General features: G+C 39.2%; 6 protein-coding genes and 1 long non-coding RNA gene across 8 annotated transcripts; 4 read left to right on the top strand and 3 right to left on the bottom strand.

The window, feature by feature from the left end:
- The first annotated feature begins 2,446 nt into the window (after positions 1–2,446).
- Positions 2,447–4,837, top strand: LOC145701430 (b(0,+)-type amino acid transporter 1-like). Its single transcript, XM_081778651.1, has 7 exons — positions 2,447–2,693; positions 2,957–3,266; positions 3,617–3,811; positions 3,860–4,083; positions 4,129–4,211; positions 4,530–4,673; positions 4,720–4,837. The coding sequence occupies exons 1-7, from the start codon at positions 2,474–2,476 to the stop codon at positions 4,828–4,830; spliced, it is 1,287 nt and encodes a 428-aa protein (XP_081634777.1). The 5' UTR covers positions 2,447–2,473; the 3' UTR covers positions 4,831–4,837.
- A 182-nt stretch (positions 4,838–5,019) lies between these two features.
- Positions 5,020–6,752, bottom strand: LOC145701429 (acetylcholine receptor subunit alpha-type acr-16-like). Its single transcript, XM_081778650.1, has 4 exons — positions 6,458–6,752; positions 5,402–6,411; positions 5,209–5,358; positions 5,020–5,165 (listed from the first exon to the last, which is right to left on the bottom strand). The coding sequence occupies exons 2-4, from the start codon at positions 6,192–6,194 to the stop codon at positions 5,020–5,022; spliced, it is 1,089 nt and encodes a 362-aa protein (XP_081634776.1). The 5' UTR covers positions 6,195–6,411; positions 6,458–6,752.
- A 6,244-nt stretch (positions 6,753–12,996) lies between these two features.
- On the bottom strand, positions 12,997–14,760 carry LOC145702877 (uncharacterized). Its single transcript, XM_081780167.1, has 6 exons — positions 14,449–14,760; positions 13,934–14,386; positions 13,692–13,892; positions 13,439–13,648; positions 13,157–13,396; positions 12,997–13,115 (listed from the first exon to the last, which is right to left on the bottom strand). Exons 1-6 carry the CDS (start codon positions 14,711–14,713, stop codon positions 13,003–13,005), a joined length of 1,482 nt encoding a protein of 493 aa, XP_081636293.1. The 5' UTR covers positions 14,714–14,760; the 3' UTR covers positions 12,997–13,002.
- LOC145702878 (abl interactor 2-like) lies at positions 14,733–15,652 on the top strand. Of its 2 annotated transcripts, XM_081780169.1 has the most exons (3): positions 14,733–14,851; positions 15,229–15,342; positions 15,385–15,652. In XM_081780169.1, exons 1-3 carry the CDS (start codon positions 14,809–14,811, stop codon positions 15,564–15,566), a joined length of 339 nt encoding a protein of 112 aa, XP_081636295.1. In that variant the 5' UTR covers positions 14,733–14,808; the 3' UTR covers positions 15,567–15,652. The 2 variants fall into 2 exon arrangements, with proteins under 2 accessions (XP_081636295.1, XP_081636294.1); XM_081780168.1 differs by lacking the exon at positions 14,733–14,851 and having other exon boundaries at positions 15,060–15,342.
- Positions 15,653–15,780: 128 nt separating this feature from the next.
- On the top strand, positions 15,781–19,095 carry LOC145703542 (uncharacterized). The gene is made up of 10 exons (XM_081780912.1): positions 15,781–15,810; positions 16,073–16,254; positions 16,300–16,424; positions 16,488–16,531; positions 17,475–17,602; positions 17,677–17,786; positions 17,860–18,028; positions 18,480–18,573; positions 18,623–18,779; positions 18,874–19,095. The coding sequence occupies exons 2-10, from the start codon at positions 16,122–16,124 to the stop codon at positions 19,042–19,044; spliced, it is 1,131 nt and encodes a 376-aa protein (XP_081637038.1). The 5' UTR covers positions 15,781–15,810; positions 16,073–16,121; the 3' UTR covers positions 19,045–19,095.
- A 360-nt stretch (positions 19,096–19,455) lies between these two features.
- Positions 19,456–22,013, top strand: LOC145701428 (beta-1,3-galactosyltransferase 5-like). The gene is made up of 7 exons (XM_081778649.1): positions 19,456–19,512; positions 20,311–20,477; positions 20,519–20,810; positions 20,881–21,267; positions 21,331–21,637; positions 21,681–21,854; positions 21,899–22,013. Exons 2-7 carry the CDS (start codon positions 20,370–20,372, stop codon positions 22,011–22,013), a joined length of 1,383 nt encoding a protein of 460 aa, XP_081634775.1. The 5' UTR covers positions 19,456–19,512; positions 20,311–20,369.
- A 78-nt stretch (positions 22,014–22,091) lies between these two features.
- LOC145705506 (uncharacterized) lies at positions 22,092–23,415 on the bottom strand. Its single transcript, XR_014134601.1, has 3 exons — positions 23,388–23,415; positions 22,213–22,497; positions 22,092–22,167 (listed from the first exon to the last, which is right to left on the bottom strand). It is a non-coding gene; the product is annotated as an uncharacterized LOC145705506 (long non-coding RNA).
- Between the last annotated feature and the right edge of the window lie 426 nt (positions 23,416–23,841).

Raw genomic sequence — 23,841 nt, 5'->3', positions numbered from 1 at the left:
CACCTCGAATGGGTGTGGGTGGGGTTGGGGACATTACTGAGATTGATCACCTCAGAGTCCAACGCCGATCTCAAGCCCCTTAAATTTAAAAATCAAGGAACGGGGCTGAGACGGCCCGAAGGGCCGTCAAGCCCCTTAAATTTAAAAATCAAGGAACGGGGCTGAGACGGCCCGAAGGGCCGTCAAGCCCCTTAAATTTAAAATCAAGGAACGGGGCTGAGACGGCCCGAAGGGCCGTCAAGCCCCTTAAATTTAAAAATCAAGGAACGGGGCTGAGACGGCCCGAAGGGCCGTCAAGCCCTTAAATTTAAAAATCAAGGAACGGGGCTGAGACGGCCCGAAGGGCCGTCAAGCCCTTAAATTTAAAAATCAAGGAACGGGGCTGAGACGGCCCGAAGGGCCGTCAAGCCCTTAAATTTAAAAATCAAGGAACGGGGCTGAGACGGCCCGAAGGGCCGTCAAGCCCTTAAATTTAAAAATCAAGGAACGGGGCTGAGACGGCCCGAAGGGCCGTCAAGCCCTTAAATTTAAAAATCAAGGAACGGGGCTGAGACGGCCCGAAGGGCCGTCAAGCCCTTAAATTTAAAAATCAAGGAACGGGGCTGAGACGGCCCGAAGGGCCGTCAAGCCCTTAAATTTAAAAATCAAGGAACGGGGCTGAGACGGCCCGAAGGGCCGTCAAGCCCCTTAAATTTAAAAATCAAGGAACGGGGCTGAGACGGCCCGAAGGGCCGTCAAGCCCCTTAAATTTAAAAATCAAGGAACGGGGCTGAGACGGCCCGAAGGGCCGTCAAGCCCTTAAATTTAAAAATCAAGGAACGGGGCTGAGACGGCCCGAAGGGCCGTCAAGCCCTTAAATTTAAAAATCAAGGAACGGGGCTGAGACGGCCCGAAGGGCCGTCAAGCCCTTAAATTTAAAATCAAGGAACGGGGCTGAGACGGCCCGAAGGGCCGTCAAGCCCTTAAATTTAAAAATCAAGGAACGGGGCTGAGACGGCCCGAAGGGCCGTCAAGCCCTTAAATTTAAAAATCAAGGAACGGGGCTGAGACGGCCCGAAGGGCCGTCAAGCCCCTAAATTTAAAAATCAAGGAACGGGGCTGAGACGGCCCGAAGGGCCGTCAAGCCCTTAAATTTAAAAATCAAGGAACGGGGCTGAGACGGCCCGAAGGGCCGTCAAGCCCTTAAATTTAAAAATCAAGGAACGGGGCTGAGACGGCCCGAAGGGCCGTCAAGCCCTTAAATTTAAAAATCAAGGAACGGGGCTGAGACGGCCCGAAGGGCCGTCAAGCCCCTAAATTTAAAAATCAAGGAACGGGGCTGAGACGGCCCGAAGGGCCGTCAAGCCCCTTAAATTTAAAAATCAAGGAACGGGGCTGAGACGGCCCCTTCTATTCATTTTTAACATTATTTATTATATTTTTCCAAAGAAAGGCGATTTTCGGCCAAAACGGAAATTTTCAAATCGCCCGCATTTTCGTTGCCGGGCGTTGCCGGACGAGATTTGACTTGATATGTAGACAGCATTGTCTGAGCTTTCTTGTGGTGGTGTCAGTTTGGTTGGCCAAGCCTGGCCACGTGAGAAAATCGGCAAAACGTGCGAAAAACCCGGTATTTTTTGAAAAAAATCCCAATTAACCGTCAAAAATTCAAAAATTTTTAATTTTTACCATTTTTTATGAAATCTTCGCCAATTTTCACACATTGTCCCGTGGTTTCAGCCATTTTGAAAAACAAACCGTTTTCGGCCGAAATCCCACCAGCGCAACCCCATTCATCATTCTTAGCGAAAATAACGGTCAAGACAAAAAGAATCTGACCATTCTCGCACATGTTCTGAAAAGATTCAATTTTATGCCCAATCGTAAATAAAAGCGTTCGTATAAAATAAGCGCTCATCACGTTCCAATCGCACAATTAGGTAACTACTTTTTATCTAATACAAATCAGTTTTATTTTTTCATGGAAAATACTTTCACGAAATTCCAGAGAAAGAGAATTGATCGTCGACTTTCTCGAGTTGAAAGGTAAAAGTTTATTTTGAATAAAATAAAGCCGATTTTTTAATTAAAAAATATTTTAAATTGAATTAAAAATCAACCTTTTATTGTATAATTAATTATTATAATGATAATGATAATAGATTTAAATAATAATAAAATAAAATATTGTCTTTTTGACTAAAAATTATTGAATATAAATTTCAAAGTATTGAGCATTGAGTTTCTCCCCAGGAAACATTCCTCGACATTGCTTTATTTCAGACAGTCTGGATGCTCGAACAACGAAAAGGCACGACTGGGTTTAAATTAGAGGCGTTTCCGTATCTCAAACCGTCTATAAATCCCACATCGTAATAATCTATCTCTCCCGTCGCCTTAATTAATTATCCTGCTGACAAGCTATCATTCCAAATGATTTAATTTAACAAGAGACTCTTTTAAATTATAAATTTTAACTTTTTGAAACCCGAAAATGAAGACAGAAAATGTGGCAAAAGTGACGCTCAAGAAATCCGTCGATCTCAAAGGAGCAGTTATGGTCATCGTCGGCTGCCAGGTTGGCTCCGGCATCTTCGTCTCGCCAAAGGGAGTGCTGGAATATACGAATAGCCCGGGACTCTGTCTGATTGTTTGGGCTCTTGGAGGACTCCTTGCCGGCTTGGGATCGATGGTCTATGCTGAGCTAGCATGCGGTTCGTAAAAATCGAATTATCGAATGATTTTATTATGTAATTCTCATTCCAATCAATTATCCTCATTTTGATAAGTCATTTCGAACCGACTTGACTTCTTCTTTTTTGGCGTGACACTGGTTATGTAGCCAAATGTAGCCAAATGTCGCCGAATGTCGCCGAATGTCGCCATTCAGAAATTTGCCTTTTTGGCGACATTCAGCGACATTCGGCGACATTCGGCGACATAACCAGTGTCGCCCAGTTTTTCAGTGATTTTCTAGTGATTCCAAAATCCGGCGGAGAATTCGCCTTTATGTACCACGGCTTACCCCGAGGAAAATTTCCTGCATATCTTTTCGCTTTTACCGGCGCGACTATTCTCAAAACTGCGACTCTCGGAATCATCGCCATTACTTTCGGAGACTATGCGATGAAATTCATGTCGCCCAGTTTCTGCCAATATTCAGACAACTACGAGACGGCTCAAAAGCTTTGGGCGATTCTAGCGATTTCTACAGCGGCAGCGCTGAATATTGTTTCAATAGAGTGGACGCAGAAATCTGTCAAGGAATCGAGTTTGATCGTTTTTTTGTGGCTCGTTTTGAGCGGTAATAAAATTCATAATTGGGTCAATTGTTAACACCAAAACACCCATTTTCATGAGAAATGATCGAACTTGAACAAGTTTTTCGGCCTTGGAAAGTTCATTTCTTTGGTGGCAATCATCATCGGCGGAGTTTATTTTGCTGTTTCTGGAAAAGCTGATTTGTCAATTTGGTACCCAGAGAATCTTTTTAGCCCAATTTATTCGGAGAAGAGTGTTTTGGCGGGACTCGGATTTGCGTTTTACCAGGCCATGTGGTCATACGATGGGGAGGGCTTATTTTTAATAAGGGAAAAAATTCATTATGTTTTTCTTGAAATAAAAAGCCCTCGAAAAGATGGAATCAGCTCACCTACATCATCGAAGAAATGAAACGACTGTCAGATCTTCCAAAAGCGCTGATGATTTCTATCGTATCCGTGATTTCTTTCTACGTCTGCGTCAATATTTCTTACCTGACGGTGTTGGGCCCGATCGGATTGTTGGAATCTGAGGCCGTTGGTGCTGCTTTTGCGAACAGAATCTACCCTGGGTAAGAGTGAAATCAACGAAGAAAGACAAAACATGCCCCCTTTTCTAGCCTCGATCGAGCAATTTCCTTCATGGTCATGCTCTCCACCTTCGGCGCCATCGTCATCGCCTCCTTCACCGCTGCCCGCGGCCCCTTCGTCGCCGCTCGCGAGGGCATGTTCCCGAAAATTCTAGCAATGATCAATGTCGACAAGAAATCGCCCTCGCCATCCGTTCTTTTTACCGCCGCAATCACCATTTTCCTCATCGTGATCGGCAATTTCACCCTTTTGAGTTTGAGTTGAAAATGTTGGAAAAAGAAATAATGAAATATTTTAGTCAATATTTTCAGCTTCACAATGTGGTTCTTTCATACATTGACGTTTGTCACTTGCTTGGTGCTCAGATTCACAAAGCCTGAGGTAATCTTCTATGTCTTCAAATGAAAATTCTCAATTTCTAAGGGGGGAGATATCAAAAATCGGATTTGCTGTCAGTGTTTTCTCATATTTCTAACATAGTGACCCCCTTATTTTTTTTGTTCAAAATTTATTTTTGCCAAAAATACGCGATTTTTGACGAAAAATTTTATAAAAATCTTTTTGAAACTCAAAATTTCAGCTTCCATAGGAAAAAAGGGGAAAGTTTTTGTGTCCGAAGTAAAATAAGGGTGTTACTATTTTAACTTTGGGAGAAAAGTCTGACAGAAAATGGCGATTCTTGATCTCTACCTCCTTAAGGCTCCGAGGCCAGTTCGAGTCCCGTTTCCACTCATTCTCCTTACAATCTTCGTTGGAACTTACCTCACTTTCACTCCCTTCCTCCAGCTCGACTACAATGCCGGTATCTCAAGCTTCGTACCCTACTTTGTCTTAATCGGATGGGTAAGCTATCAGACCGTCTCTTGTTTAAAAGATAAAGAAAAATAAGATGTCTCTTGGTCTAGCGATGTATTGGTTCGTCAAAAAATTCAAGATTTCCGATGTCAAATTCACGAGAAAAGTTCAAAAACTACTCAATGTAGTTTATAGCGAGGAATAATCCAAGGACATTGTTAATTTCTGTATAAATAAATTAAGGATCGTTGTCAGTTTATTGAGTTAGTGAACTCCCTTCAGAACTGATTTTTCAACATTCGAGTGGAAAATGTATCGCTCAATGTGCAAGTCGAGAATAATCACGAATGTACAGAGAACCACTGCAGAGGTCAGCAAAGTCGCCCAAAAATGACTATTCAAGGTTCATTTCTGTTTTCCCCGAAATTCTACAGAATTGTGTTTTTAATTCTAGAACCCTTATTCTTGACATCTTCGCGTAGAAACGCCAAGCTTTCTCCAACTCTTCATTTTCAATCTTTTCGACTTTTTGCGGCGAATCTTAAGAAAAATAGATAATCGTCATTTTCTCCGAGAATTTTACCGATAATTTGTTCGATCGCTTTTGGAATCTTGTACGTCTGTCTCGTCAACCATTCGAGAAGTTTCGCCATTTTCATCGTAAACTTGCATTTGAAAGGCGAAAGGTTATGCAGAGTGTCTTCGTCACGTGACGATTTCCACATCGTAAATGCTTAAATAAGAATGAGCCCCCTAATACTCTTCCGTTCCCTCACTCAGAATAATATGAGCAATGAGACTTGCGATGGTTGTAATAAGAAAGAGAATCATCAGTCGTGGACTTTGACCAATCGAGTCGAAAACCGGCGTTGTTCGTGAAAGAAGGTCGAGGTAGAGCACTACTGCTAGGAGCATCGTGACCTGGAAACCAACCGCTTCGCCGCAAGAAATCGGCATCCAGAGACCAAGGCAGACCAGAAGATTCAAGCAAACGATGGGAATGAACAGGGTGACTTCATAGTAGACCGTGTGACGCTCGAGTAGAAAGTAGACATTGACGAGGGAATAGGATCGTTTCAAATGGCCAATGACTTTTTCGGCTGCATATTTGTATCCTAGAAGATCCCATTCTGCGTTGTCATGGTAAAATGATCCCTTGAGAACGCTGAGATGGACTTCTTCGTAATTTCCAACGCTCGAGGAAAGATTTCCAAGAGTGTTGAGCATGTTCCACTCGTGGACGTGAAAATACAGCTTGTAATCGGACATTGTCGGTGTGGCAAAAGAAAGGCCGCATTCTTGTGAGTCAAATGGATACAAATTCTGCTGGACGTCGCATCCGACGAGAGCGCGCATTTTGATGATTTCATGGACAGTTCCGTCATGATGCACTTCGCAGACGTATTCGAGCTTTCCGTCGATCATTTGAACAAGATTCATGATCTCGATCGGCGGCGTCCAGATTTTCGAAGGGTCGAAGATTGTGTACAAAACACCGTTGTACTCTTTATCGTCCCATTTGAGTCGCGAGTCGTACCAGTTCGCGTACATCGTGAAGGTCAAGTCCATGTATGCTCCTCTAAGTTCGATCTTGTTGATTCCATCGAGCTCGATGTAAAGATCTACATCGATCACGTGATCATACAAGGGTCGTTTGAGAATGTCGTTGAGAATGAGAATTTCGTTCGCGCTTACATCGTCATGTTCGGCGAAATCGCCGACTTTTTCTTTCCATCCAGATAGCCGACGCGCTCGTAGAAATCATCATCGTGGACTTCGCATTTTCCTAAAGAGAGATCGTCTTAAACCCCTCCCTTGATCTTTAATCCTACCGTGATAAGGCGCAGATCTGGGATTCTTGAAGTAAATATAGTCGAGCCACTCATCGCAAGCTCTTATTTCTTCGAAATCGGAGCTCGCATGGGTGCAGTAGAAAACATGAGCAAGGGATTCTTCTCGATTTGCATTTTCGGGGAAGTTTTCCATGATTTTCGGAATCCATTCTTGACAGATTTCTTCGCGGTATTCTCGATCTTCGATGGACTTGTTTTTCGGGAGGACGATTAAAGGGCTCACATCTGAAAACTAAATAAGCGAAGAAGAAAAAAGATACCTTTGAAATAGTGTTCTAAAAGATCTTCGTGCAATTTTTCCTCTGCAGTTGGCTCTCTCGCATTTATGAAATCAAAAAGTAAAAAAATTATCAGCATTTTGTTTCGTTCTTTAAAAAATGGTAGAAAATTGCTGTTTCTGGTTTTTTATCGAAGTAATTGCTCCAATGAAAAGCATTTTTATGGTGCATTGAAAAGTGTGGTCACTTTAATTATTTTATTGCTGTCGCTGAATAATTCTTTCAAAGGGCAATCAGTTGCAATGATAATTAGCGTCTTTTTGTCACGGGGAACTTACACTTGTCGTAGTGAGACAACAGTTCTTCGTGAAGTGCTTCTTCTGGCCAGTACTCCCGAGCTTTCACAAAGCTCAGGACGACGATGATGAGTATCATTTCAATCTTAGCAAAAAAGATTTGCCAAAAGGACAATCTAGGAAGTTATGTGGTCAGAGAGAAGATGATGAACGACGACATGATCAATCAGCAATTCTCTCATGATAATAACTTTAAAAGCTTTTCATTTCTCTTATTTTTACGATAAAAGTCGATTTGGTTATTTTACCCACGGATGCAAACACAAATCCATACACCCTTGAGCCACAAAACACTCTTTTGAGCCAAAAATTTGACCCATAATAATCACTTATTTGCTTGTATCAAGTTATACGATTTTGTCTTATCTCTGGTAAACGAAAATGCATATTACTGTGGTAAAAATGTTTTCTCCACTCTTTCTCGTAAAATCGAATGTCAAAAAATTATCACTTGCAATAAAGATTCGAGAATAAGCGTTTCTTACAAAGTTATAATCGATGTCAGTGAAATTGCAGAGCAACTAGGTAACTACAGGTCTTCCAAGATATTTTTACGCACAAATCGGAAGGAGCAGCAATTAAACTTTATTTCATGCCAGTGACGTATTCAACCAGTGATTTTGAATGAACTGTCGTGAACAAAAATAAATCGACCGCGGCGAAATTTATATTAAAGAATCCAAAAGTCCCTTTTAGCTTTTCTTTCGAAAATGCACATAAAAACCTTCCGTTCAAAAATCACTTGAAGCCCTTAATCAACCGCAGAACGAACAAATTATCATCATCAATTTTGTGCTCCTTATCTCTTGTTATACAAAACGATACCAATCGCCTCCGCACGCATGTTTTTCTGGTGCACTTAATAATCATCTTGCCATCATTTTTAGCTCAATATTTTTGGAACAAGCAGTAGCCACGTGAATTTGTATTTTGAGAACAATATTTTGTACAGATAGAAGATTTACCTCGCGCTTTCGAAAAGTCACATTTTGAAGAGGCAAAATAATAATTACAGTCAAATAAAAATTGAATTGTTTTTTTATAAATCATTATCCATTGTGGTTCTTACTTTACATGAGAAATGGTCAGCATTACTTTTTGCTTCAGAATTTTCTTTTTCGGGGCTCTATTTTTTAACGAAGCATTTTTTTGACTTTATTAAATTATTTTAATTAAAAATTTTGATTAAGGACCCCCCGTCAACACTTTTCGAAAAAATTATTTTCGGAATTTTAAAATTTTGACCCCGGAAATGGATTCAACGGGTCATAAAACGATTTTGAGGCTTCATTTTTTGGGGGTCTATCTCGACTCCTTCACCCTCAAAATCGTGTTTGAAAATCGGACTTTTCGACTAAAAATGACGAGAAAGTCCCAATTTTGGTAAAATTTTAGATTTTTTTTGGTCAAGAAGTGCGCCGAACATGTTTTTATGATGTATTAAACTTCCAGGCACACTAAGAAGCCAAAATATGGCTGTTTTGAAATTTTCGATTTTTTAGGAAAGTTGTTGACGGGGGTGTTAGGGTCCTTAAATCAATTTTCAAAATTTATTAAAAGTTTATTTGTTTAAAACAAATTTATTAAATTATTTTTATTGATTTATTTAGAATTAATAATTTAAAAACAAATTTATTCAATTTTTAAATTATTTAAATTTTATTAAATTCTATTTTATTCTATTATTTTTTTAAATTTATTTGAAATATATTATTAAAAAATTTAATTTTTTCGAAACTGATTAATTTGAATACAAACTGTTTCAAGCCCTTTTCCTTTTTCTCGGGCGCTCTGGGAATGAAATGTCGGGAGAGCCACCACTTGAAGCATCCCTTGCCCTTTGCTTTGTCCACATCAGAGTCGTGGAAACTCGACGGATGGCTAAATATCACTTTCTGATGACCACGTGGAATGTGCGTTACTTCCTCGAGCTTTTCCCGCAGCTTCTTCAGTCGGCAATTGAGCTCCACCTGAATCGAAAAAGAACGGTTAGACATAAAAGAAGATAAAAGCAGTAATATTTCCGAGAGCTCAAGTGGCCAACCGGAAAGGTGCGTCGCAAGACTTTATTATCCTGAATGGCTTACACGTTCTTTTAAGAGCACGTGCGTCGTCTCACGTGAGAGACTATAATTACTGTTTATGATAATCGACATCTGATAATTGGGATTTTTGAACAAGAATTTTTGCGGAGTGTCAGGAATCGACAAAAATCTCGACAAATTTTACGTGGAAATTTTCAACCAATCAGAAGCCTTGATTCGGCAAGCCGGCAAATTAGCAGCCGAGAAGCCACCAACGCAAAATTTGTCGATTTTTTGTGAAAAAAGAGTCGTTGCCGCTTTTTTTAATAAAGCCGCAAAGCGGCTTCGCTTGAATTTCAAGAATAAATAGAAAAATAAAAACGCGAAGCTTCTTTTTCAAATTCTGACTCAGGTTTTCTACACAGGTTCTCACGAGCCCTCTTTTTTTTCTTATTTTCTTGAGTTGTACCTCTAAATAATATTGCTGACCATCTTCTGTTCTTGCAAGTAAAATCACCATCGCTTCTTCTTAGTTTTCATTCATAACAAAGCTCCTGCTTTTTGTCGAATCTAAAATTATTCTCAATTTTTTCCCATTTTTTCTACGTTCTTTTTTCAATTTCGGATCAAATCGAAGTCCGCTTGAGCCGCGGCGGAATCCAAAAATCCTCTATTATTTTCAAAGTTCAAAAATTAGAAAAGCAAAAGGCTTGCTCTCCAAAAGTAAGTTAAAAAGCGAATCCGAAAGTTTCAAAACAAGCGACTAAAACCCAACGCCTCGAAATTCAACAAGCGTCAAGATTAAACGCAAAAACGTGACCAGACCATCACCGTTCCTTGGGTTCATCCTGGACTTTAATTTTTAGAAAAAAATAAGCGTCATGACGTCAAATTTGGACACTAACAAGTCCGACCAATTTTTTGGCATTTTTCGACATTTGAAGAAAACGGACATTTCAAGAAGGTGGACATTTGAAGAAACATTTGAAATGTCCGTTTTCCCTTAAATGTCTGCTGCCCTGTAAATGTCCGCTTTACTTGAAATTTCAAGAAAAATGGACATTTAGATCTGTTAAGACATTTCAAGAAAAGCGGACATTTTTATCAAAAAGGACATTTAAAAAACTGGACATTTGAAGATTTTCTTTGCTTGAAATGTCCGTTTCTTTTAAATGTCCGTTATCTTGAAATGTCCGTTTTCTTAAAATGTCCTTTTTTTAAATGACCGTTTTCTTGAAATGTCTATTTCCTTGAAATGACCATTGATCGATGAAAACCTCCAGTGCCATTTTTGAATTCGTGTTTCGGCGAACGGTGGGCACGGCAATTGTAAATGCTAATATTATCCGCCTTGAAGAAGAAAAAGAAGAAAGGCAGTTGTTTTTTCTAGCTTCGTTCACCCGAGACCTTATGACGTGTCTTTTGAGTGAAATCGGCAAGTTCCTCAAGTGACAAATTTAACTCTTTGCCAATATTTTGATCTTGCTGATTAACTCAGACATCTCGAGTTTTGCGCTCTCTTTCAACTTGAACCTCTCGCTTGAGCGATAAGATTGCCATATTAGAAGAAAAGAGAAAATGGCGGGTTCAAGAGCAGGGAAGATCAACGTGGTTTCTAGAGCGTATCTTATCAAGAAGCTGAATAATACTTTCCCAACTGAATTTCTCAAAAACGAAAGAAAAACTTTTTTCTTTTTTTTTCAATTCAAAAATAATCTTATTATTGTTAGTTTTAAGCAATGCGAAAAATATATTATAAATTGTGAAAATTATAAAAATCAATTTTACTACCAAAAAATTTAATAAAATAATATTCTCTTTATTTTTTTAAAAATTTGATTCTTTTTTCGAAAAAAACATCCAGAAATTTTCGTGAAATCAAATATTTGATTTTTCCTAAAAATTAAATGACTTACGCAAAATTCGATGATGATTATTTTCGCCGTCTTCTTGTTCAAATCTCTAATCAGTTCAAGAAAAAACAAAGCAAGCAGAATTCTTTTTTGATAAATCCCCACCTTTGGGTGCCCCGCGTGTCCCTTACGGTACCTATCGTTGCTCCTTCGTTTTCTTGAACACGCACTGTGCCCGCGAGCCCTCTCCCCCTCCTCTTCTGCAACCCTGGCGCTAATAGTGTTGACAACAAAACAATTCGACGACGATTTTTCTTTTGAAAATTGCTTGTCAAACATAATTTTCTTGGTTTTGACATTATGATGCTTTTTTTTCACAATCTTTCAAGCCAAAATTTTCAAATTAAATGTCTAAAATTATCAAGATTTTAAAAAGAAAAATTTATTTGATTTTAATATTCATAACAGACTAAAAATGGCCCCATCGAATCGCATTCTTCGGGTCTTTTCTTGGGTCTGTTTTTCTTGTTGCTGTTTTTTCAGGTTCTTCTCTCCAAGGATCGCTCAAAATTGAAATCAGCGCCGAGAAAACTCCGTGATTATTCGATTTACTCGACAATTCATGTTCCTAAAGACTTTTTGCTTGATTTTTTGAATAAATACTTGAAGAACCTGTTTTTTGATGGGAAGTTTCGTTGCAAAGACAAAATCTTGGAGGGATTTGAATTCATCAATATACTAAAAAAAGCTCAAAGATCAACTGTAAATTCGGACTTACAGGATTCGAAAAAACACCGAAGTAAAAAAGAAAAATAATTCTCATTCGAAAAAGAATTAAAAGCTGCACTTTGTAGCTTTTTTTTTTAAGATTACTGTATACCTGGTATGTCTGGGACTTATTGATTAAGCGGCTATGACAAACAATATGTCTAAAGAAAATTGCTGACAGCGAAAATTCTCGAAGAGCGTAATTTTCGTTTTCTTGAAGGAAAAATCCTTTCTTGGAGGAGAAATCTTGAACTCGCGGCGGTGCCGAATTAACGCGGCTTGAGTAGCCACAATAAAGCTTGCCAACGCATTTCCTGTTTGACCTCAAACTTTGTGAGCGCGAAATCGAATTAGCTGATGTCATTAGAAATCAAGGAATAGAAGGAGTCCAATCACGTGTCCTTCCTCACCTTTTGACTTTTGCTGTTTTGAGTTACGATAATGACATAATCAACAAAACAACTTTTTTGAAGAAAATGAAGTGATACCCTGATTTCGCGAAAAAAATTTTTTCTTCGAAATTAAGAAGTGATAACCTTATTCCACCAAAAATTTTTATCTTCAAAATTTATTGGTGAAGCCCTTATTCCGAAAAAATTTTTTCTTCGAAATTAAGTAGTGATACCCTTATTCGGTAGACGACGGGTTTCATTCTTTATAAAGAATCATTCTTTAGAAAAAGAATCATTCTTTGAAAATAAAGAATCATTCTTTTTCGGGTGGCTCCAAAAAGAATGATTCTTTTTTGTTTTGATAAATGCTGCTCTAGAAGACTTAAGCTCTAGAAATAAACGGTTTTCATTCTTTGCGAAAAAGAATCATTCTTTATAAAGAATGAAACCCGTCGTCAGCCCCCTTATTCCGCAAAAAAATTTTCTACGAAAAATGTCCGAAAATTGACGGAAATCATGACTTCCACTTTAACCCTTTTCGTTCACTTGACGCGGTGATTATTTTTTGCAAAATATACATGAGGTCAGAAAAGGATCGGATGTTGTTTTTTGTCAAAAGACCGTCTCCCGCCCAGTAACATCAGTCGCGCTGCGGAGGGTTGAGTTTCCGCCCTCACGAAAAAGCAGCAGAATTAGAGGCGCATTAGCGACGCTATGTAAAGGGATTAACTTGGCTCTTATGCTGAGCTAACTATCGATGGCTTTCTTGGAAGGGCTCTACAGCACGATTTTGGTTGGAAAAAAAACGCGGTCGAGGGCGATTTTGGTCGAAAAGAGGTTCAAATTTTCACTTTTAGAAAAAAAAAGTTGAGTAGACAATTTTTTTCAAGTTTTTTATTTACAATAATAAAAACTAAATTTTTATAAAATTTTTCTCATCTTTGAGTTTTTCGTTTTCTTCTTGGTTTTCTTCTTTTGTTGAAAAAATGCAAACAGAATTCGCTAGCCAGTTTATTGCGCCAAATCCTAAAAGAAAATTTGACTCGAATTGATAAGAAATTTTCAACCTGCTGCAGCAGCTAAAGAGTACCAAGCAGAACCATAGTATCCTTTGAAACTCGGTCCGTATTTTAACACTGGAACTGTGAGGATGGGCACTCCTTCAATGACATAAACTGCTATTGTTACGAGGCAAAATGTGGCTAGCGCTGTAAACATGATTCCGATTCGCCGGAGTTTGGGAGAATCGAGGAAGCAAAACAGGATCCCAAATATTGAGACGATGATGTTAACAAGGGCGATATAATCTGAGTCAAAACTAGCGCTTTTTTACTCAAAAGAAAGCTTACTAAATCCAATAGGTCGAGGGCGAAGCCAGTAAGAGCTCGGATCCCAAAGACCGGGAGACGCTTCATCCCAGGTTGTACACCTTTCCGATGAGTCATAAGCGGTTCCGGTGCAGATTTTCCAGATGCCATACCATTTTTCAGTGGCAAAACCAGAGATATAACCTCTTGAATCGAAAAGAGTTGGGCTTATTAGCGAGTACAGCGTCAAGGCTAAAAATGAGTTTGTCTGGATTTCGGTGAGGGATAAATTTACCAGAAATAATGATAGAAATACAGTTTTCGATGATTCTCTGATGCTCCCAAAGATTGATGAGAGAAGGAAGGCCTTTTGCTTGAAAAAGAAGAGCGATCACGCAGCCGAGTTTTGTGACAACCCCAGTTACTTCTATCCACCCTTCAGAACCGATCATACTGTAGCAATTACAGGAGACATCGAGCATTACAGGGATGGATCCTTAAAGCTTTGTCTTGATGTTTTTTTTAATCCTTGCTTACCAATGAGTCCCAGAAGCTTGGTAACAGACAAGACGGTAGAGAAAAACATAAGTTCGTAAACAATCGTAGACATTCCATAGTAAACAGCGCTTAGGAAAAGCAACCCATCAGTCAACAATCCGAGAACCGCGAATTTGTGCGAAAATCTTATCGGAATCGGAACACCATAGCCAAGAATACCATACCACGAGGAGCAGTAGTCGAATTCGATTGTGTCAGTTTCGTTTACTGGAAAATTGGAGTCGATGAAATTGTCGATGATGGTTTCGAAATCGGGGAGGGGAGGTAAAGTTGGCGCTTTTTCGGCAGGTAAAGTCGGCGAGATAGGGAGAGTTCGGCTCGTTGATTGGGTTGACGAGGACAGGGTCGGTAAAGTAATTGTTGGTCGCGTTGTTGTGGTTCGAGTTGTAGTAGTGGTCGTTGTTGTTGTCGTTGGGCGGAGGTCATTGATGCCTAAACGATGAAAAATTGGCTCGAAAAACGGAAAATTTCTAATAAAATTTGTTTCGTCAAACCTTGAAGCTTGTGTTTCAGCTCTCTGAGTCTCTGTTTCAGCCCATGTGCAGCAGAATTCTTCGTTATCATCGTTGATTTCAAACAAATCTCATACAATCCACCATAAAGCAGCAGCGACGCGCCCCGATCATCCACATTTTCAATCGGAATTTCCAAGTTGACCCAATTTAATGCTCTCAAACTGTACGCCTCAAAAGCACTGCCGATGAGGTAAAAACCGAGAATGAGGATAAAAGCTCTTTTTTGAAAAATTTTTAACTTCATTTTAACTTTTTTATCACAAATTTACCGGGAAAGTAAATCACGAGATTGAAGCCGCGCTATTTACAGAGATATTTACAGAAGGTGGTACCAGAATTATGAGTTCGACACGCCCAACATCAAATAATCACTCAGTTCAAGGTAAGTTTGAGATTTTCATGCTCTCATTAAATAACTTGTTTTTGAAAGAAAAGAACAAGCAAATTAGTTGAAATCAAGGAAGAGAACCTATCTTTTCAAGGAACACATTTATTTGACTTTCAATGTGCTTTTTGACGATTCATTTTCCTTTTTTAGAGTTAATTTGTAACAAACGTTGCATAAATTCGGGATGAGAATCAAAGGAAAATAAACTCATTCTCACTTTTTCTTATCAAAAGCCCACCCGGTCGCACGGTTATTAAACTGCATCTCAACCTCTTCTCTTTACATACAAAAAGAGAGGAAAATGGCTAGGGGAATGATATTCATTCCTGATTCAGACTCTAGCGGCCCATTCATTATTTTCTGCATTCTAGCGAGCATTCTGTCTTCTTTTCTCTGCAACATGAAGCCCGACAAGAAGAAGCAAAAAGCAAAGCAACCAACGCCAGGTCCCCAAACAGCTCCTCACTTGGTTCCGTTGAAAAAAGGCAAGTTGGCTAAAATTAAAATAAAAAACGGGGAATGTTTAGTTGTTGCCGTGGAAGATTATGAAGCAAAGAAAGATGACGAGTTGACGATCAAGCAAGGCGAAGTGGTTCATTTGATCGAAGAAGAACATGACGGCTGGGCAGTTGGAATTGTTGACGATCGACTTGGGCGTTTTCCTACTTCAGTTATTGAGAAAAAACTAGTCGCATCTGAGCTTGTATGACAAATTTTGACTTTCCAAGAGACTACTTGTTCACAAATCAGCCAAAAACTAAAATTACTGTCATCTTGTCCAATAAACTGCACTATAAATAACTAAATTCGAAAAAAAATAATGAGTCGAAATGTTATGCAGAATAACTACTGTAAAAATGCTTCTCTAGAATCATCAGTGTTTTTGCAAAAAAAAATACGGGTTACTCAGTTTCGGACCGAAACTTTTGGTTCGTCCATAATCGCTGGAAAAGGTATGAAACATTGAAAAAGCGCTAATCAGTAGGCATTTTTTCAATATCATTCTGAAAGTTTGAAAAATTTTTACTGTTTAGCGAAGAAATTATCTCAAAATCTTAAATAATTTGAGTGATATTTGAGTGAAAAAAGAACATGTTTTTGATTTCTCGACTACTCAAATACCTGTGCTCTTACAAGACTGAAAATCTCTAGAACGCTCACGTGAGTTGTTTTGGGACGGGGTATATAAGCCGCGAATTTTCATATTTTCTTTAGTTTACAATACGCAACTTTTGAGAAAGCCGGAAAGGCCCGTCGTTCGAAGATGGGAAATTTTTCCGATGAAGATCTTGCGAAGTACCCCTGGCTGGAAAATTACACAGTGCCAGATTATTGGGTCGACAAAATGGGAATCACAGACGAAAAAATACCATCACTCATCAAACTTGCACAAGGAAGTAAGTTAATCAATCACTATATTTTCTGCTAAACAGCGGTTTCAGCTTTGATAGCACTCGTAATCATAACGTTTTCTCTCTACATAATGACTTGGTGGGTTCGAAAGCACATCAGTCTTTCAAAACGACTCGGAGAAGAGCCGATGACTTGTTTCGAGAAATTTTCGCAGGAATGGCTCAGATCTTTTTTTCAATTTTTTTCGAAAAAAAGCATAAATCGAAGCCCTGAAAAGAAATGTAAGCTTGGACAAGAACCATCAATTAATTTCGTCTCATCGGGGTCTTGGAAGGTGAGGAGTCCAAATATGCAGGTGGTATCACCTCGTTGTCTCGGGACCGTGCAGATGCGAGCAAGTGCGGCGGATCAATAGCGTAAACTGCCCTGTATCTCAGATAAAATCAACATCCGGTACCCCCCTTAGAGAGATAATTTGACGTAAACTGGACATTTGGATAATATATTTCGACGATGAAATACAAAAATGGACGAGATTTTGATAAATACACAATGAATATGAGTTTGTACAAATTATAATCCGCAATAAGACTGATTCAAACTGGACGATTGGCTCATCTGGAGAGCCTAATTGATGGCAAATTTCTCGGATATTTCTAGGAGATCATTAAAAAAAGGATCTTTTAAATTGAATTGACCTTCGTTGACAATCTTCAGGCTGATTCGAAATTTCCTCAAACCAAAAACAAAGTGGGCATTGATCCGCAGAGCCTTTCTGATGCCCGACAAGTATTTGTATACACTTTCATTTTCATTTAATTCTTTATAACATTACTTATGTTACATTAGCTACTTTGTTTTTAGCACTTTGTAAGACAAAAGTGTCTTTGTAAGTCAACAAGTAGAGATTCATTGCAAAATTTCGGGGTAAGACCCATCAAATATTCAGAAAATGCTGATATTTATCATTTGACCCGCGGTACTTAGATAGACTAGGGGGGAGTGAAAGACCTTGTTTGAGTTCTCGAGCCATTTTGATTTTCTCTTTCGCTTCTTCGTAAGTAGGAAAATTAAATTTATGCTTAGCCGCCATATTTTTTGGAATTACGCTTGCACCGAAGAGATCCATCCCGGTTACGACCTAGATTACCATCACTTCTACCCCTCAAGCTACTTTTGATCCGCCGTGCTACCTCACAGCTGTTATCTCATTTTCAAATCAGTACCTATATGGACTCCTCACCTTCCATAAACTCGTCTCATCAACCTTGATCACCAACGACCGTGTCTACATCATCATGCGAGTTGCAATTGCCATTTGGTCACTTACTTTGACAACCGCCGGCTGGGAGGGAAACAGATCTGCTTTCTTTGGAGCTTATTTCCCTATGGGTAAGTCTTTTTCTATCTTAGCATTTTGATGCTTTGGTTTCACAGTAACCATGCAAAAATTAATTTTCCTTTAGCTGCGTGTATTACGATTTATGTCAATTTCAACAGAGAAAGGATTGTCGAAGGCTTTGGGCCTTGGATGCAATTTTTCAACAAGTTCTTGTCATTTCTCTTCAACTGTCAGGTGAGATCGAGGCTCAGCATTCTTCCTAGAAAACCTGCATCAGGTTTTAGGCGTCAAACTAAGGATCTGTTAGGCGGCGCTTCGACTTGTTATCTCAATCTCGTGGTGGACTCGATGGTTCGGCATTTGTAAATATCGATACATGATGCGGCCACTTGGCATGTCAGCGTTCTGGATGGCCAGCAAGGAATACTCTCCAACAGTATTTTTGCTTGTTGAATTGCTTTGGTTCGACACTCAAGGTACCAATGATTTTCCATCCCAGAGTTGCAAATTTTGATTAATTTTTCTGAGCTGAGCTGGCCTTTTCAGAGGGCATTGAGCGGAGCTGAGCAGACCTTTTGTTTAAGAGAGTTGAGCGGAGCTGAGCTGAGCGGACCCTTATTAGAGCTGAGCTGATTGAGCTGAGCCGAGCTGTATTTTTTTAGTGTTTTTTGGTAGTAAAATTGTATTCAAATCATTGAGCTGAGCTGAGCTAAGTGATAGTTGTTTGAGCTGAGCTGAGCAGAACAGATCATGTTCGAAAATAATTGAGCTGAGCTGAGCGAAAATTGTCTGAGCTGAGCTGAGCAGATCAGATCATTTCCCAAAATCACTGAGCTGAGCTGAGCGACTGCTCAGCTCACTCAGCTCAGCAAATTTGCAACTCTGTTCCATCCATCTAAGATGGACCATCTTTTTATTTGTTTTTAGTAACGATGCACGGACTGATCAACCCCTTGTGTGCTGGAGCATTATCGACGTGGGGAATAATGGCTGGCAATGACAGTCCTCCTCAAGCACTTGCGTAAGTTATCTACTAAAATCGCGTCGTGGGCTATTTATTTTTTTTTTAGGTCTTATAACAATGATGTCGCTGGATGCATTGTCATTATGTTCGCCTTCTTCGTTTTGATCCCGTTGATCCATTCGCTTCTTGCTGGTTTCTGCATCACCAAGTTCTGGATTTTCAAAAAAATTCCCGTCATTGGTCAACGCTATTTAAACCGTCAGGAAAAAGTTGAAACTGATATTCAAAAAAAATATCCTTTGCTTTAAATTTCTCTAAGAAGATCTTTATCACTTCAAATCGATTTCCCTTGAATAGAACTGCATCGCCATCTTCCGAAAACGACACGAGCTGAACAAGTTCCTTCCAAAGAGCACGCTCCAAATGAGAAAAACGACAAGTACCAAGGCGTATTCTGATTTCGGCCGACAGACGAAGATTCGTCAATCGATGGCTCGAAAAACAGAAATGATGAGAAGCTCAAGATGAAGAATGACCATTTCTGATCTATTTTTGTAACCCTTATATAATATAATATAATATATAATATAAGTTATATTCTATTTTTTCAAAAAATATATTTTCAAAGAAACAAAAATTTGTTGTTTTTGATTGCATTTAAAATCGTCTTTGTTTTCGCTTAACGTGGCGGCTCGGAAATTGCGAAAAACAACTTTGTTTCCCAGCTTTAAAATTGAAATAAACCGGGCTTACGGCACATTTTTTATTTCCGTAAGTACGAGTTAAATCAGAACAGAGAAAAAGCGCAAATGTGGCGATATGGGAAGCTGGGAAAAGAGAAGAGGATGAATATTTTCAAGCTGGGGAGTTTTTGCTGCTTTCTTTTCGTATGTTTTCATAAAACGAAAAATAATAAAAGAAATTTTCCATATTTTTAGCTGGTGATTCTTTTTGCAAAATCATTGTCCCTCGAGGCTGAATTTTCAACAACTCAAGGTTCATCATGTTAAGGGACCTGGGCGAGCAGCGCGGAGCCGAACTTCACGGGCTCGCAGCTTATCTTAGAAGTGAGATTTTTAAGAATTTCTTTTTGCAAATCATATCAACAAACATTCAGCTTTCTAAACCTACTTTCAGAATTTCTCTATCATTACCGGTTGATGAACTAGAGAGAAAAAGAGAAGAGCAACTTCAAAAGGCATCAAGTCCTGCAAACCAAATTTTATCTTCCTGAAACTAGGACCATTGAAAAGCCCGTTTAATTCTGCACAGATTCCACCTAATGCGCAAAGCTAAATACGTACTTATCGCTAAGTAACGCCAAATATACAAAGTTACTTAGCGCGCTCAGCTGGTCGCGGCGCAGTAGGACGCTCTGATGAAGCTATTTTGGCCTTCCGGGACATGATTCCCGCTGAGCGCGCGCTCAGTTATCTTGTTTATCTAGCCTCTATCGCCAATAGGTACTGTCCCGTATTTGCGCATTAGGTGGAATCTGTGCAGAATTTAACGGGCTTTTCAATGGTGCTATTTTCAGGAAGATAAAGTTAAGTTCGCAGGACTTGATGCCTTTTGAAGTTGCTCTTCTCTTTTTCTCTCTAGTTCATCAACCGGTAATGATAGAGAAATTCTGAAAGTAGGTATAGAAAGCTTAATGTTTGTAGATATGATTTGCAAAAAGATATTCTTAGAAATCTCACTTCTAAGATAAGCTGAGAGCCCGCGAAGTTCGGCTCCGCGCTGCTCGCCCAGGTCCCTTAATCGAACCCCCAAAATAAGACAAGCCATTTCTAGCGCCTGCAACAAACTTCAACGAAGAGAAGGAATATTTACTCAATAAGGCGGTTGCCAATATGCAATCTTCTCTGGACCAGCTTTCGGAGAGAATTGACCGCTACCCTCTCAATTTGGACACAGGCAACGATCAAGATTGGAACTTTTATCCGGACACTTATATTTCGGTATAGTATCGATAAACTCAAAAAAACTGATTTACTTCTAGGGCTGCACAAAAAATAAATGCAAAAGTATCAAAACTCTCGAAGAAGCCAAAAAGCAATGCATAAAATCGGAGGACTGTTTTGGAATAACACGCGAAAACGGAGAATTTCAGCTTCGCGCCGGCGATTCTTACTCGAGCTCAAACGGAGAACATTCCTGGATGCTGAAATTGGAGAAATGCAACGATGAGCTTGAGGGGGAACATCTGATCAATATTGCTCAAATGGAGAATTTATATGAAGATTTGAAAGATCAACGGTTTCGGCGGCCAAATGGAAGATGCCTTTACCGGGGTAAGTTTCTGTTTGCGCTAGAATTGAGTTCTTCGAATTGGAATCTATTCTCATTCGAATCTATTTCTAGCTGAATTTACGCATATCAACAAACTGCTTGAATTCAACCCAAAGCTCGACTTTTCTACCGTCCATTCTCCCTCAGCGTGCGATTTTAACAACTCGACCGAATCCATTCTTTTTGGGATAAAATCCATGCCCGAATCCGTCAACTTTCGAAATTCCATTCGAAAAACATGGGTAAACCACGATCTCTGGAGCAAGCTCGGATTCCAAATCAAAGTCGTCTTCATCATCGGCCAGAAAGAAAATGTTAATTTGAAAGAAGAAATGACGAAAAATGGTGATTTGTTGGTGCTGGATTTTGAAGAAAGTCATTACAATTTGCCCTACAAGGACATGGCATTTTTGAGTTTTATCAAAGAAAAATGCTCTTCCGCGGATTTTGTCTTCAAAGGTAAAATAATCATTCTCAGAGAATCTTCGATCTTGAACCATTTTTTCTATTGAAAATTTCCAGGTGATGACGATATCTTATTGGTCCCTCAAAATCTCATCAACGAAATCTCCAAAATCAAATACTCACCATCGATCGAAGCCATTGGCTGCAAAAAAGGTCCCGAGCTTGTCATCAGAGAACCGACCTCAAAGTATTTTATCCCGAATCAAATCTACCCGAAGCCAAAGTGGCCTCTTTATTTTTCCGGCGCTGGATATCTGACAACTGGCGAGTTTTCGATGAACCTGGCGAAAGTGGCGACGGAGGTGCAGGTAGTGCCGCTGGATGACGTTTGGATCGGGACGCTGATAGAAAAAATGGGCAAAAGGCTTGTTCTTTTGAAGGAATAATTATTTCATCGATAATTTTAGTGAAAACATGGCTCGATCGGAGACCATCTGCGCTGGCGTCATGAACGGTTTCTCCATCCACGACACCTGTACTGTCCGAGGCCTGACCATCGTCCACAAGGTTTGGGACAGCGAAATCATGCCGGCTGCTTTTGCTAACGTCGTCTCAAAAGATTTCAATTGTGATGAGGAGAGGTAAATGAGAACAAAAATATGAATCATTTAATTTTTTATCCAAGATTGAAAAGCACTCAGGGAAGAACAAGAAGATTAAAAGATCATCAGAAAAATGCTTGGAACGAAAACTTCGAGAATTTTCAGGGAATAAGCAACGAAGTGCCGAATCTATTATAAACTGCCGCTTACACACACTAAGGAATAAATTTTATCTATTTATAAAATAGTTTTTATTTAGTAAAAACAGAGTAAGGTTCATCTATTGTGTCTTCGAACAATAGCTGGAAAGATCTTATGGCGATTTCGGACGGAGAACTTTCTTCTTCTGAATCTAAAATTATTGATTTCATCTTTTTCGAGAATCAAAAAATGTCACGTGAACTCATCCCAAGATCTTTTGCTTCCTGAAGCATTTCAGTTTTGACCAAGCCAGGCATAAGTGTCAGAATTCGAAAGTCGCCCTTTTCTTGCTGAGCTGCTCGCAGAAAAATACCCCTAGAAGCCTTTCCGACGCATTGTAAGCTCCAATTAGCAGCGGCATATGAAGGGCCTTCGTAGCCAAAACTGCTGCCGAGATTGAACACAGTGAAATCTTTGCTTCCACGAGCACGGTTTATCGCATTGAAGACTTCGACGAAATTTGAGACGTTTGTGTTGAAATCTAAATTGATAAAATTAAGGGTGTCCCCAACGATCGGATTCGACTAATCTTAGTCTGATGACCAAATTTTTTTCAGTTAATTAAAGGAAGCTTATTCTAGAGCTTTTTTCAGATCTGAAATATCTCATCTGATTCTCGAGATATTACTGTTTCTATGACAGCGCTAATGCATTACGGCTCGATAGAAATGCACTGTAAAAAGTGTCATTTTCAAACTTTCGATTTTATATATCGACCTGTATATTTTCTGAGAGCTTGAAAAATTCTCTATTCAATGATACCTATATCAATACGATAGCGCAAATTTTTCACTTTCAAACAGTGCGCCAAAAGTCGCAAACACCTGCACTTTGGCGCCGGAAAAAGGGATTAAGGGTCTTATCAACGCAAAATCAGAGCGTACCGGGAGATTGAAAATAGATCAAGCTATTATTCCTGTAAAAATGAGACAAATTGAATTTCAGGAACAGCGCTAGAATTGAGGTCAAACTTCAGCAAAATCGTTACTTCAAAGAATGCATCGTATCTGATGCATACAGATAAATTTTAAAAATCCGTCAAATTTATGGCATAGAAGAGCGTTCAAGGAATCAGGATCTGGTCGAAATTTAAAAATTGAATTTGTAGAACTCGAGAAAAACGATCTGAAAGATTGGTCAGAATAGAAAAATCAGAACTCTTTGAAGAAGCGGTAGGGGATTAAAAGATTACAATTTCAAAATTCTGCCAAATTTATGGCATAGAAAAGGGTCTAAATAATAATGAGTATATTTCTTTTAGCCGAAAAGCCTTCAGGAAGTTCTATAAAAAATAGCTCAAAGTATAGCCTGTTTTAAAAAAATCGTTGGGGACACCCTTAAGAATGATCTAACTTAAAAATTCAATCTTACACTTTGAAATTCGAGCAGCATTGAGTCCACTCACACCACTTTGATCATACCCTTTCCAATGGTTCAGAAGTCGTAAGAGTTTTTGGCTCAAAAATTATAAATTGACATATATCAGCCTGTCAATAAACCAGCTCCTAGTTCAAAAGCACACGCAACAAAAATCACTCTTTTGCAGCTCCCGATCCATTTATCCAACTCTGCCATCACCTCGAATTCCTTCCCAAGATCCAGCTCTACCGGAATAACCTCATTTCCTCCCCTCACAAAGCCAAAGTCAATCTTCTCCAACGCCGACTTTCTTCTCCACGTAAAAACGATTGTCGAAGACTCTAGTTTTGACCCAAAATGCTCAAGAATCGCTCTTCCAATTCCACTTGAACCGCCAAGAATAAAAACAAAGTTGTTTTGAAGCCTTTCCATTTTTTTTTTCTCTCTTTGTTGATTTTTCAGATTT

The sequence above is a fragment of the Oikopleura dioica genome, chromosome PAR, assembly GCF_907165135.1.
Source record: "Oikopleura dioica chromosome PAR, OKI2018_I68_1.0, whole genome shotgun sequence".
Lineage (NCBI taxonomy): Eukaryota > Metazoa > Chordata > Appendicularia > Copelata > Oikopleuridae > Oikopleura > Oikopleura dioica.
Note: the sequence above shows the minus strand (reverse complement) of the source record. Positions and strands in the feature narration are given on the sequence as shown.